We start from the raw sequence: 14,326 nt of genomic DNA, 5'->3' as shown, positions 1-14,326 counted from the left end.
CAATGCTCCTAGTGCATAACTTCAGTTTCCTCCCACATTCCAAAAAATGCGACTCCAAAAATGGCGACTCCAAATTGTCCATAGGTATGAATGTGAGTGTGAATGGTTGTTTGTCTATACGTGCCCTGTGATTGGCTGGCCACCAGTCCAGGGTGTATTCAGCCTCTCGCCTGAAGTCAGCTGGGATACCCCCACGACGCTGTGTCTCAATGACATGCATCGTTAGCGAGCTGATATTAACTTATTTTCTCTTATTATAATATGCACAGTAAAGGGAAAAAAATGTGTTCATGTTTCACAGAAGGATTGTTAACGATGAGCAAAATTCCCCCAAAAGTGCAGTTCCCCTTTAACTTAATTAACTAATAAAATCATTATTTGCATTTGTTTACCTCACATTAATTAAAAATGATTTATTTTATCATGAAAGATCTTGGGGAGAGTGCACTACATTAAAGTAAGTTTCTTGCAATATAATACTCTATAAATCTCAAGGTTATGTACAGGGTAAATCTGCATTTTATTGTCTCCTCTTGGCCGACACGCTTGGATTCTAGGCCCTGCGTGGACACCCTTCAGCACACACACACACACACATATACACACACCGATTAACTGAATATGCAGTAATGGTTACTAACAAATGGTAAAGAAGTTGATGACATTAATGATTATCATTTGCTCTCCAGAAAATAAAACGTCTTTCCAAAAAAATGAAAAATCCCATCACATGAAACAGTATTAAACATATTACACTGAAGGTTTGTACTATGCTAACTTTGTTAACCCCACAAGCATATCAAATTGCAGGAAGAAAAAATGGAGGGAGAGCAAGCTGAGCAAAGGTCCTCCATGTGTTTTTGTATTCCAATGTAACATCATTCAGCCTTATTTGAGCCTGTTGCAGCAAACTGTTTAAGACAGTGGATGTTGTCTCTCGACAAATCGCAGCAAAGTTAAAATGAGGAGCCGAGTCAGACTGTGGGCAAGAATATAAAAACAATTCAACATAATATGGATTGCAATGCCTGCACTTTATTTGACTTAATTATGGAGCTCTTCTAAACAAATGCAATATTTTTTCTACGTCTCTCAAATAATTCTTTTGTCATCAATGGTGCCTGCTTTGGAAGTAAACACGTACATCATTAGTACAATGCTCCATCTGCAGAAAGATGATTATTTTCCAAACAAGCAGGGCTCCTGGAGGTCATTTACACAAACATCAAACACTATCTTCCTTTAAAAAAAAAAGTGGCTTTTATGAGTGTGTTTGCCGGCAGTTAGTGTACCAACATTCTCATTAACGGCAGCATGAGCGTATCATTTCCTGCACCTCTCCAGAGGGGATTTGACATCCAAAATGGCAGCTGATTAGTCCTTGTGACAGGCTGTGGAGCACATGGACGAAGGCTCACTCTGCACACAAATGAGAGGACAAGATTATCAAGTCTAATACCACCGCTTTCTCTCAAAAAGCGGTTTAAAAAGCAGAACCAAAAGTGCAGAAAAGCAGCCTTATCTTTTGACAAATGGCCCGGAATCCTCATTTTTGCATGGCAGAGACGTGACAGCAGAGATTGGTTTGACAAAGCGTGACTCAGCTGGCATGATGAGGCAGTTGAGACACTTTGGGAATGTAGCATCATCATCCTCCTTGCACGGAGGCACTGAACTGTGCTTTTTTACACTTACTTCCAATGACAAACGCAGACTGGTGCATTTAGCTAACGTCCAAAGCGAGTGTGGATGTGATGCTGAAACGGGTGAGAGCATTTACAGACAATGGCTCTGAATGACTTGATGCTAAATGCTAACAACATACAATAATGCCATACTTGCAACCATAAGGTGAATAGAACTGCAGACTTTTCTTTTACAGGACTGAAGGATAATTAAAGGGCACAAGTGATTTTATGGGCTGCACGGCGGGCGAGTGTGGTGAGTAGACCTGAGTTCGATTCCACCCTTGGTCATCTGTGTGTGGAATTTGCATGTTCTCTCCGTGCATGTGTGGGTCTTCTCCGGGTACTCTGGTTTCCTCCCACATTCCAAAAACATGCTAGGTTAATTGGCGACTCCAAATTGTCCATAAGTATGAATGTGAGTGTGAATGGTTGTTTGTCTATATGTGCCCTGTGATTGGCTGGCGACCAGTCCAGGGTGTACCCCGCCTCTCGTCTGAAGACAGCTGGGATAGGCTCCAGCACCCCCTGTGACCCTCGTGAGGAAAAAGCGGTAGAAAATGAATGAATGAATTAATGTGATTTTATGGGCTGCATGGCGGCCGAGAACCGAGTTCGATTCCACCCTCGGCCATCTCTGTGTGGAATTTGCATGTTCTCTCCGTGCATGTGTGGGTTTTCTCCGGGTACTTCGGTTTCCTCCCACATTCCAAAAACATGCTCGGTTAATTGGCGACCCCACATCTCGCCCGAAGACAGCTGGGATAGGCTCCAGCACACGGTCTTTTACCGTGTGTACAGAGATGCCGCTCATGTCCAATTGGTCTGCAGCTGTCTGCTGGGGTGGCGATATTACAGACCAGACGGCTGAACAGGCTGATGAAGAGAGTGGACATGTAGTGGAAGGAATAATGAAAAACAAGCTGCAGTCCATATGAAACTACACCATCCACCCCCTCCATCATACCTTGGCAGAGCAGAGTAGCAGCTGAAGTAGGAGGATCATTTCTCTGTCCTCCTGGACAGCCATGAGGTACTTTAGCAGAAAGTTCCTGACTTTTATAAAAAGTTCCAATAATATCTTACTGAGGAAGCTAAAGGTGATGTGTAGTGAATGTGAGAATGTCATTCAATGGCCAAGAATCTCATCCGGTGTTGGGATGGCCATCACTCACCATGTTTTAGGATGCAGCCGAGCGTATTGTTCTTTTGCAGGAACTCGCAGTGTCAGTCACAGTGGACTTGCACTTCTGACTCATCTGATCTCTGACCCTTCAAAATGTCAGCAGGAAATGAACAGCTTCCCATGTTATTGGCTTGATTAATGTGTCATGTCCTGAAGAATTAAGGTTGCTTTATGTCACCAGCGCAGTGTTTTTTATGTATATATATATATATATGTATATATATATATATATATATACCACCACTGGGAAGCAGTTGATACCTAATGTGGTTTAAAAGAGCAGACTGAACTAAAGCATGTCTATTTTTTGAAAATAAAATAATAAAATTGGTCTAAATTGTTATTAAATGTTTGATTACTCACGTATGCGTCTGCAGTCCATCCAGACACACACAAAAGCAATCCCAAGCAGAAGTGATCAACATTTCAGTCTATCTATCCATCCATCCATCCACCTATTTCACTTTAATGCTTGTTTGCAATAAATTGCTTACAGCTATTTTTTTGTCTCACTCTTACTGCCAAGGAGTTTTTCGGGATGAGAATAGCAAATAGCTTACTTTGATTGTGTTTCAATACTTTAAATGATGATATGCTATAAAAAGAACACTAAAAAATGAATACTAATATAACTGTATTAATAAAACACAAATTCTATGCAGTAAACTTGTCACGCAATAATATCCACATTGTTAAGCAGTGAGCGATGCACACAAGAACATGCACAAGTCTGACTGTGCAGCTGCTGGACAAGCCTGATAAAACTTTTATACATTTCTTTTTTTGGGTTGCGCAGAACATTTTTCTCAATCCGTCCGTGAGCTGTAATTGCATTTTCAAATGTTTTGGCTGGCAGCTTTCGGATCAAAGCTTAAAGTAGATAAGAGAGATGGAGATAATGGCGATTCTTTGCCCTCAAACATTGTGGCGCCTTGATCGGAATTCAATTTTTTACCAAAAAACTTGAAAAACATACACTGCAACTAGATGATTTGAGGTTTGAGCATTTGCAGCGGGTGGCGTTGAAAATTGGAGCCATGTCAGTTGGTCTTTTTTGTTGTTGTTCTTGTTTTGTGCTTTTACTTTCTTTCCCTGGTTCTGCTGTTTCATTAGTCATTAATTTGTAGTCGGCGGCAGTATGGGGTCACCATTTTACCTTTGGCTATAGTGTCAATGCATTTGGTTGCATCTCATCAGGCTGTAGCCCCTTTTTGTTTCCACCTCCCATGGTGACTTTATTAGTTAGCCTTAGCGGAACCTCCTTTCCGTTTTTATTTTCTACTTTATGTTTTTGTATGTTGTTTCGCTCTGTGTGAGCTTTATTAAGACCGCACGTTACCTGAGTGTATGCAACCCAATTCTGCATATAATAGATCACGGCGAGCCAAAAGCAAATGAGGTCTTTGGAGACGTCAAAATTGACTGACAACAACAACAAAAAAACAAACAATCTCAGAACAGCAATTTCCAAAATGATATTTACACTTTATTTATGCTCGGATAACTAAATAAAACAGCCCGTTGCCTGGGATGAAAGATGGAGAGAAGATTACCAGGCAATAGTGAGCGTGTTTCATATGAAAGCAAAGAAAACAGTCATATCGGCACAATAGTAATCATATATAGAGAAGAATAAGCTGAAGAAGAGTAGCTTTTCTTTTTCTTTTTTTTTCTTTTTTTACATTATCTCTACATAGAAACCTTGTCGTGTTATTGTGCTTTCATTAGACGTCTGCAACAACAACACAGAGTTTACACACTTTGAACAGCCCCACAAACACAAAAGTAGACAACTCCTGAAAAGATTATGGCGGTAAGGACAAAGAATGGCTGGAAATGAAGAGAACATAAAAGATGCTGAATTGAAAAGTGCAGCTAAAACATGTATGAGTGTCAACTTCAGATGACATTCAAAATAAACAGTGTTCTTTTTTGTCCACGTAGAAAAAAGATCAAGAGGTGACTTTTAATGAATTTTACCTTCAACTTTGTATTTACGTAGCATTCAGAAGGTACAGGGTTCTCGTACTGACACACATCAGTGTTTAAAAAAAATGGGTTTAAATCTGTTTGACAGTATAACATTCAAAATCAATAGGGTTCTTGTGATCCCTACAAGTTTAAAAGTTGTTACTGGTTGGCTGGTACAACATCTTAAAGTCCTGGATTACATTGAAAAGTAATAGGACTCTTGTTGTGATGCAGAAAAAGCATTGCTAAAAGTTTGGAAATTATTTTTAGTGGAGGCAACATTTTTCCCCCCCTGCCCCAGCCATCTTGAATTAGGTCACATTCAAAATCAACAGGGTTCTTGCTCCGACACAGAAGAAAAAATCCCTGAAAGTTCAAAAAAGGCTTGGTTTAACATTTGTTATGGGTCACAAGTAAGATTTTAACACTTTTTAAATTTTCCCACCTCGGACATCTTGAATCAGGCAACATTCAAAAGCAACAGAGTTCTTGCTCTGACACAGGACAAAGAACACTGAAAGTTTAAAGAAGATCATTACTGGCACTGAAGTCACAAGAAAAAAAATATATACTGCTTTGACATTAGCAGCATTAGCATTAGCATTAGGGTTCTCGCCACGACACATAAGGCCCTGTCCACACATGGAAGCATTCCTGCCATTTTATTTCTTTTGGCGGGTTGAAAAAAACATTGTGTCCACAGTGTGCCGAATTAAAAAAATAGTTGCAGCCAGATACAAAGGAATCATAGGGTGAAAATGATGTAACACACAAGGCACACCAACATGTGGTGCTATAAGCAGAGCGACGGAACCACCGGACACACCAAAATATAGAAGAGGAAAGAATGCATGCGTCTGAGTCCGTCGTCTTTTGCTTTCAAAGGCTCGTTTAGACTTATGACAAAGTGGAATTACTTCAGGACACTAGAAATACTTTGACCTGAAAGTGTTTCCGATGACAGTATCATTGAGACCTCAAAATCTGAAAGGGCAATGAGCGCTAGTGAGAAGGAAATAAATATATACTGTATTTTCCGCACCATAAGACACACCGTATCATAAGGCGCATGCTAAAACATACGGTTGCTCAACATAAACTGACACTAATAACGGAATAAGCAAAAGGAGAGCCCAAAACCCGCAACAAAATACTTCTTCTACTGCAAAAAAAAAAGGCAACGGAAACAAAACAGTAAGTTTAGTTGAACTTTATTCTACTATTTAACAATGCACTCTCCGTATCTTAATTAATCTCCCACAAATCCATCAAAGTCCTCATCTTTTGTATCTGAATTAAACAGCACAGCAATTTGGCCATCAAAGATATCGGGTTCCCACTCATCATTGTCGGAGTCAGTCTGCCAACATGTTAACTGTATTTCATCCATCGTTGTCACGCCGCTTGCAACGTCATTTTGAACGCCGTGTTTACACCAATGTCGAGCATATGGAGTTCTTTTGTTTATCCTCCTGGAATTATGCTAAGCGGCTAATTAATTTGTTTCACTTGTTTTTTCACAGTAGCTGAGAATTAGCCACAATGGTTCATATTTCTTTCTCTTTTCTGTGCGTTCTCGCTACAAAGACTCAACAAGATGTTCGTTTGCCGTCAGCATTTACCTGAGGACTGGAGCACACGTCTTGTGCTGGAAGACACAGCCATCCCAAGGAGAGCGGACATCGTAAGTGTTGTCACTGTTGTTGTTATTGTAGGAACTAGCATAAGTAGTATGTGTATCAATGAACCTCAAAAAAAGTTTTGGTGGTGTTTTAAATCATCAAAATAGGTCAATATAATGCAACAATTACATGTCATCATCGGTGTAGATGTTAATGTATGATCACGGCATGTATATCAAACGATGCAATGTTGAGGGCTTCATAGTCGACATAGGTGTATACTAATGATAGCATTGTAAGCTAGCTCATATTAACTAATTATCTTGTGTAACAAGGCACAGAAAAGGGAAATAAACTGTTCAGATTTCATATAAGGATTGTAAATGATGGGCAACATTCAAAAAAAAGTACAGTTCCCCTTTAAGCGTACTTAATGTACATATTATGTCATGGTCTCTGATTGGTTTATCGCTGCCAGTGTACTTATTACGTCCCTGTGTCAGTGCTTACCCAAGTAGTACAACATTTTTACAGGTTTTGGAATTAGTGCACACATAAAAAGTTTTTTGAGAAAATTAAAGACTTTTAAGTGTGCCTGATAGTGCGGAAAATATGGTACTGTACTCAGATTTGACCTTGGACAGCTCCCATACGTGAGTCCCTTTGCAGAGTCAACACAGTCGGCCTAGCCATGATTGACACACACACTTTGCAATCTCCCTCTCTTGCACACACACACACACACACACACAGATAAAATATATGAGATGTCACTGAGGCAAACTTGGTACTTGTGTTGAATATATTCTTATAGATGTATACATATAAAAAATAATAATGCAAATAATACTAAAGAACATGCAAATGGACAAACACGAGCATGCATTTACATGACGGGACCTGAAGTTGTCGTTGCTTGCCGCCATTCCTCGCTGTGAACACACCCAAGATGTGGCTACATGTGTCGTAAGCAAGGGAGGATGTGTGCTCTCTAGTGGTGATGTAAATGAAGGCTCTTTTTTTTTCTACAACGAGATAACTGTACATTTTCCCTTTGTTCTCTCGGGAGGTCCGACTTGGCGAGGCGTCTCCTTTTAGCGGCAGTGCTCCAGAAGATTAAATAAATACGAGTCCTGCATGAAATGGATCAGAAACGCTTGTGTGCGTTTTCGGGTGTACAGTCAATTCCTGCGTACAAAAGTGCGTCTGTTAGCATCAGTTATTTCACACCCGATAGTTTTGCTGTACTGTCGACTTTGGTTGCAACACCACCACATGTGCGCCAGTCCACGTCGCGGCGCTCAGCAAGTGAAGTCTTCAAAGTTTCCCTGGGCCGGGTGATGAGGTAGCATGTTGCCTGGGTACGTGGATGGTGTGCGCAGGTTGTCACATGGAGCCTGATGACGACATACAGGAAGTAAAAAGACATGAAATAATGAGCAAGCAAAAAAGCGAGTATGAGAAATGATGACATATGGCAACAGACGGCACAAAACTAATAGTAAACATTTTTAATGATTAAAGTTAGCAAAAAAGGGATAGTCATAATATTATAATATTAATATTATATTATTATAATATATTACTATTATTATTATATTATATTATTATAAATTTTTTAATGATTAAAGTTAGCAAAAAGGGATAGTCATAATATTATAATATTAATATTATATTATAATAATATATTATTATTATATTACATTATTATATTATTAATATCAATATTATAATACTATATAATACATTATATTATATTAATAAAAACTAATAATATTAATATTATATTATTAATATTCATATTATAATATATAATATTATATTGCTTCACTAACTGGACTGTAACAACAAAAAGTGAACATTTATTAATTTTTTTAATATATATTTTTTGTGTAATTTCCCACCAGAGCATACTTAAAATATAAAATGTCAATGGAACTCAAAACTGTATCCAGGAAGAATAATTTCAATCTGTGAAGGTCCCATATTTATACTTTTTTCTTCCACCAATTTGAAAGGTGCCACAATAGTGTAAATCCAGCTCTGATGCTGGCATTTAGACAGTTTAAAATAGCTTATAAGTATGTTCCCCTATTGGGAACACAATGTTTTGTGTGTCTGGAGCTTTAATTCTAATGAGCTCTGTTCGCCCACTCCTGCCTCCGAGTGTGTGTGTGTCTCCAAAAGGGTTGTCAAAGTTAACGGAAACACTATTTTTTGGACTCGCAATTAACGTGTGCACGCTTGGCCTCTTTGATAATTTATGTGAAATTTTGTCCAGTTTTCTTTTAAATACAATTTAGGTGCCAAAATAATTGTGTTGCGGGGTGATGTGCAGGATTGAGTCCACATGGTGGACTCATCCAACTAGGGGTGGGTCAGAGGTGATATCATGGCCATGAGGAAGGAGTTTTTCCTTTATGACAAGCCGCAACTTTAAAAGCCCACATTTGACCACCTCTTCTCTCAAAAGTGGAGAGAACCAATTCATTAATTAATTTTTAACCGCTTATCCTCACAAGGGTCACGGGGGTGCTGGAGCCTATCCCGGCTGTCTTCGGGCGAGAGGCAGTGTACAGCCTATCACAGGGCACATATAGACAAACAACCATTCACACTCACATTCATACCTATGGACAATTTGGAGTCTCCAATTAACCTAGCATGTTTTTGGAATGTGGGAGGAAACCGGAGTACCCGGAGAAAACCCACGCATGCACGGGGAGAACATGCAAACTCCACACAGAGATGGCCGAGGGTCGCATTGAACTCGGGTCTCCTAGCTGTGAGGTCTGTGCGCTAACCACTCGACCACCGTGCAGCTGAGAGAAGCAATAAGTAAGATAATTAATTTGTCTCATACACAGGCTCTATGGGCACATATTGTCATTATTAAAACGTGACTAATGCATAATATGGGACCTTTAACTGAACATACAAATGCAGGGATTCCGGATGGGGATAAAGATGGAGAGTGAAGCTTAAATTGGAAGCAAGAAGGGGCAAATAAAGATGAAATCAAAGAATCTAATGGAATGAGAGAAGCCACTAAGCCAGGGGATGACATCTTTTTGTTGATCAGGTTTACAATTAAAACGAAATGCTTTCATTCATGCTGGAAAACAAGAGAGCTGTCACACCTCCCAAAGCTTTGATTACGTTCAATTTGGCCTCCCTCGCTTCCTCCATCTCCCGCGCTCACCCACCCACTGCCACTATTTCATCATCCCTCCACTGAGAGGCCGACAAAGCCTCCCCCACTTCATACACCACGCGTTCGGACACGGCTAGAACACTTAAAAGAGTTGCGTTATTATACTGACATGGTGTTTCACATCGTCCAGGCTCAGCACAGTTCCCCGGTCATTGTTGTTGCGGCCTTTGTGTTTCTTCTTCACGCATCGGCACAGCTTATACTTGATCACCTGAAAAGCCAGAGAAATGTTACCATATTGTCAAACCACAACCTGATCATGTTTTTTCCAACTCTTTAAAAAGCATCTGGCAGGCAGGACTAAGATTTTATGCTGCAATAATTGTGTTTGCCCATTGACCACACACACACGCACATCAATTTAAAACGCGTGACAGAGGCACCAAACAGCTCTGAGTGTTGCTGCGAGGAGAGAGAGGGCGCACAGAAATTGCATGCAACAGTTCTGTCTGACTAATGAGAGCGGACACAGACATTGTGACTCATCTAAAATATAACCGCTAAAATGTTAATATATTCAGTGCTGCTGCAGCTCAAGTGTGTGTCACACAGATGCGTGGCATGGATTACAAGTTCAATGGAAGTATCTCCTTTTTTTTTTTTTTTTGGTCTGCTGGAACTGAAAAGATATCCAAAAAAGTAGTGGGAATTCCTTATGAAGCTTGATTCATTTCCCCCACTGTAGTGTCTGCATTTGTATCTGTAGGAAAACTAAAGTGTGTTTATGGTCTGCTGATGGATTTAATGACTACTGCCCTAACAACTTTGTTAATTATGTTTTTGCCCTGGAAGCTCATTTAGATTTATATTACACCACAACTAATCTAAACAAAGTTAACTTCTAGTATACATTTATTAGTTTTATATACCCAACAATATTTGCTTATACTTTGATATTGTTGCATATATGTGTGTGAATGAGAGTGACCCAAGTGGAAGAGTGGAAGGTGGAAGATTTTAAGCACCTGGTTTCAACAGTCCAGAACAATGGAGATTGTGAAAAGGAGGTGGAGAAGCGTGTGGAGAAAAATGTCAGACGTGATGTATGATAGAAGAGTTTCAGCTAAAATGAAAGGAAAGGTATACAAAACTGTGGTGAGACCAGCCATGTTGTTTAGTCTACAGACAGTACCACTGAGGAAGAGACAGGAACAGAACTGGAGGTAGCAGAGATGAGGATGCTGAGGTTCTCATTGGGAGTGACCAGGATGGATAGGATCAGGAAGGAGTACATCAGAGGGACATTACATGTTAGAGGCCTTTGGAGATAAAGTCAGAGAGGCCAGACTGAGATGGATGGGACATGTCCAAAGGAGAGATAGTGAATATATTGGTAGAAGGATGCTGCATTTAGAGCTGTCAGATAGGAGGCGTAGAGGAAGACCAAAGAGGAGGTTTATGGAGGTAGTGAAGGAGGACATGAGGGTAGTTGGTGTGAGAGACACAGATGCAGAAGACAGGGAAGGGAAAGAAGAAGACTTTGATATTGTTGCATGTGAATCAATATACCTGCCGTCTAATGTCCTTATGTTGATTTTGCATGGATTTTATAGATATAGTACATATTGTATACATACTGTGTTTGCCGTGGATTCAATATTTAGTGGTGCCCCACCAGTACCAGCAGAGGGTGCTGTTCTGTTTGATATTTAAAACAGAGTGGGGATTCCATTGCAAAATTTGCGTTGTTTTGACTTCTTTCTAGCGTGTTGAATAAGAATGGTGAATTTGCTGCTGTTGTTATTTCTTCCCGATATGGATTTTACAGTGAATACAGAGTATTGATTCTATTGATTAGATTTTCTGTACTTCATATTTAAAGGTGATTCCATTGTAAAATTGCTGCTGTTTTTCCATTCCGGTATGCATTTTATAATTAATACAGAGTAGCTATTCTATAATGACTTTTTAAAAATTCTTTCTAATATGTGCTTTCAATGTGAGTGTGAATGGTTGTCTGGGATAAGGGATGGATTGATATGCGTTTTCTTTTTAATACATAGTAGCGAATGAACTATGAAATTGGTGCTGTTTTCATTATTACTAATTTAGGTATATTTTATATTTAATGCAGAGTAGAAATTGATGTTTTAATGTAATACAGAATAGTGATTTGTGTGTCTTTCTGGCTATGTACTTCATATTTGTAGGTAATTAATCAGCAAAATTGATGCTTTGATATTTTCATTCTGTGTCATATATTTTATATTTAATACAGTGTTTTAATTCTATTATGAAATTTAGGTCTGTTTCCATACTTCCTATGTGTAAATATACTAAAAAAATAATGTTATTTTTCATTATTGTACTGCAGCAATCAAACTATCAAGTGATTGTACGCCACAAATTCTGCCTAGCAACAAGCAGCCATGCAAACGTGCTGGAAAAAAGAGTGACATAGCAAAGTCAGGTGATGCAGGGTGGAGGTGTTGTACCTCGTAGAGATAGTCAAAGAGTTCCAGGATGGTGAGGATGCTGGCTCCAATGAAGAGCCCCATCTGACCCCCGATGTCACCTGAGAGGAAAAGGGGATGCACTGTTGCTGTACTCCAGAGAAACCATTTCAATACAAAGCCTCAGTCATCACTATCCTCTTCTTACCCAGAAGGCCTGCCAGTTCGTAGGCTTTCTTTTGTTCGATGGTCTCGTAGTTGAGAGCCTCAAAGAAGATATCCAGAACCAGAAGGTTATCGCTGTGAACAGACATCATAATCAGCATACAAATCAGGACACATTTCTCTCCAGAGACGTCCAGGAAATGAGGATAAGAGCCAAAATGACTTATTCTGCAATTTGCTGTCACTAACAAAAGAATACAAAGAAAACAAAAAGCCAAACAATGAAAGGCTATATTTCGAGCTTGCATCAAAGCACCCCTCTCCGCAGATGATATTGACTCCGCGCATCGGACTCTATTTTGATCTGTGTGCTTAAATTGGAGCCATGAGAAGCAATGAGCTGTCGATGTCAAAAGACATTCGGGTGAAGCTGAAGGCTGACTTGAAATGGCTCGAGGCAACTCAACATCTGCTCATATCCTCATGAAGACATTCCTCGTATATTTATGTCCTTTGCACGTTAAGTAATGTAGGTCACAGGATATTTTTCCTTTTGAAGCATTTATCATGTTGCATTTGGATTTGTGGGAATATGCACTGCAGACTCCATCCACGATAGAAAATGTTTTTTTTTAAACGTTTGTTGGTTGGTACTCGCTTTGTAATGCTCATTACCGTCACCTACAGGACCGATGTGGAAAAATATTCTAAAAATTCAAGACAGATCTGAAACTAAGGAGACCAACATTGACACTTTTTGTGTGTTGCTCATATTAAGCATTCAGTATGCCACGTCCAAGTCGGTCACATCTAAATAACAATATTGAACCAGTTTTGTAAAAGTATATTTTTACTGCAAAGTGACTACCATCTACTGGCCTGGCATTCATATTACAATTCAGATGTTTTATAAGTCAGCCGAGACGGGAATGGATTTGGTACCAGTGAAGAAACATGTATTGTGTTTTTGTATTGTTTTCACTTAGGTAGGTGTAGGTAGGTCCTCATCTCATTTTAATCATAAAATTAAGCATTTATTCTCGTAATTCTAAGACTTTATTGGATATAAATCAAACAACCATTCACACTCACATTCATACCTATGGACAATTTGGAGTCGCCAATTAACCTAGCATGTTTTTGAAATGTGAGAGGAGTACCCGGAGAAAACCCACGCATGCACGGGGAGAACATGCAAACTCTGCAGAGAAATGGCCGAGGGTGGAATTGAACCCTGGTCTCCTAGCTGTGAGATCTACGCGCTAACCACTCGACCACCATGCAGCCCCACATCAAAATAAGACATCCGACTTCTAAGTCATGTTGCCAGTTTGTATGTTAAAAGTTGAAATACTTAGAAAGCAACTGGTGGATTCAAACACTTGGTGGACCGCATGTGGCCCTCGGGCTGCAGTTTGCCCACCCCTGGTTTAGAGTGATTGACTATCCATTACTTTTAGTAAACACTTTAAACACCTTACCACTTTTAGTTGTTTTCTTTTTGAGTTCTCTAGGACAAGAAGTGAATGCGATGCATGGATCTCGTATATTAAATGCATGAGAAACATCTTCATTCTTCAGCTGCAAAACCTCTCACTAGGTATGTTTCAAACATCTTACTGACATTTAAAACTCCTGCATGAAGCTCCTCTCTGCAGGTGGGCATTCGCTTCCTCGTTTCACTCATGTATTCCATGCTGCTAATGCCGTCACATGCTTGCAATATGTCTGCCTTTCTCCCTGTAGATTCTGCTTTTACAGCCCACCTACCAAGACATGCAGAGGTGGATCTATCTACCAGGATGACACTCGCCTAAATAATGTATCTTGTTTCCACTCCGTCGAGGACAACAGAAGAAAAGCGTTGGTTGCTGAGGGAGCGTCTCTCCTACGCTCCTCCTTTAAAGCTTTCACTTTTAACGTTTCCACGCAGACAGGTAATCGAAACCCTGCCAAAGACTTTAGACTCACACCACCAAGTATTGAACAGTCCAGAGTATAAATCAGGATTCTCAGGGGGCCACCAAAAAAATACATGCCCATGAAATTATAAGCAAAAAACTAACCACCTTTGTCACAGTTTGTTGCAA

General features: G+C 39.7%; 1 protein-coding gene across 2 annotated transcripts in view; it reads right to left on the bottom strand.

The window, feature by feature from the left end:
- Positions 1 to 3,639: 3,639 nt before the first annotated feature.
- The window catches only part of asic1b (acid-sensing (proton-gated) ion channel 1b), a 151,227-nt gene continuing 140,540 nt past the window's right edge, over positions 3,640 to 14,326 (bottom strand). The window contains exons 7-10 of one of the 2 annotated variants that reach the window (XM_058054593.2): positions 12,280 to 12,371; positions 12,114 to 12,193; positions 9,788 to 9,889; positions 3,640 to 7,861 (exon numbers count right to left, since the gene is read on the bottom strand). In XM_058054593.2, the coding sequence (XP_057910576.2) occupies positions 7,766 to 7,861; positions 9,788 to 9,889; positions 12,114 to 12,193; positions 12,280 to 12,371 (370 nt within the window). In that variant the 3' untranslated portion in view covers positions 3,640 to 7,765. The remainder of the gene's footprint in view (positions 7,862 to 9,787; positions 9,890 to 12,113; positions 12,194 to 12,279; positions 12,372 to 14,326) is intronic. The other variant, XM_078798474.1, reaches the window with a different exon arrangement.

The sequence above is a fragment of the Doryrhamphus excisus genome, linkage group LG18 (assembly GCF_037039965.1).
Source record: "Doryrhamphus excisus strain RoL-2023G ecotype Guam linkage group LG18, RoL_Dexc_Guam_v1.1, whole genome shotgun sequence".
Taxonomy (NCBI): Eukaryota; Metazoa; Chordata; class Actinopteri; order Syngnathiformes; family Syngnathidae; genus Doryrhamphus; species Doryrhamphus excisus.
Note: the sequence above shows the minus strand (reverse complement) of the source record. Positions and strands in the feature narration are given on the sequence as shown.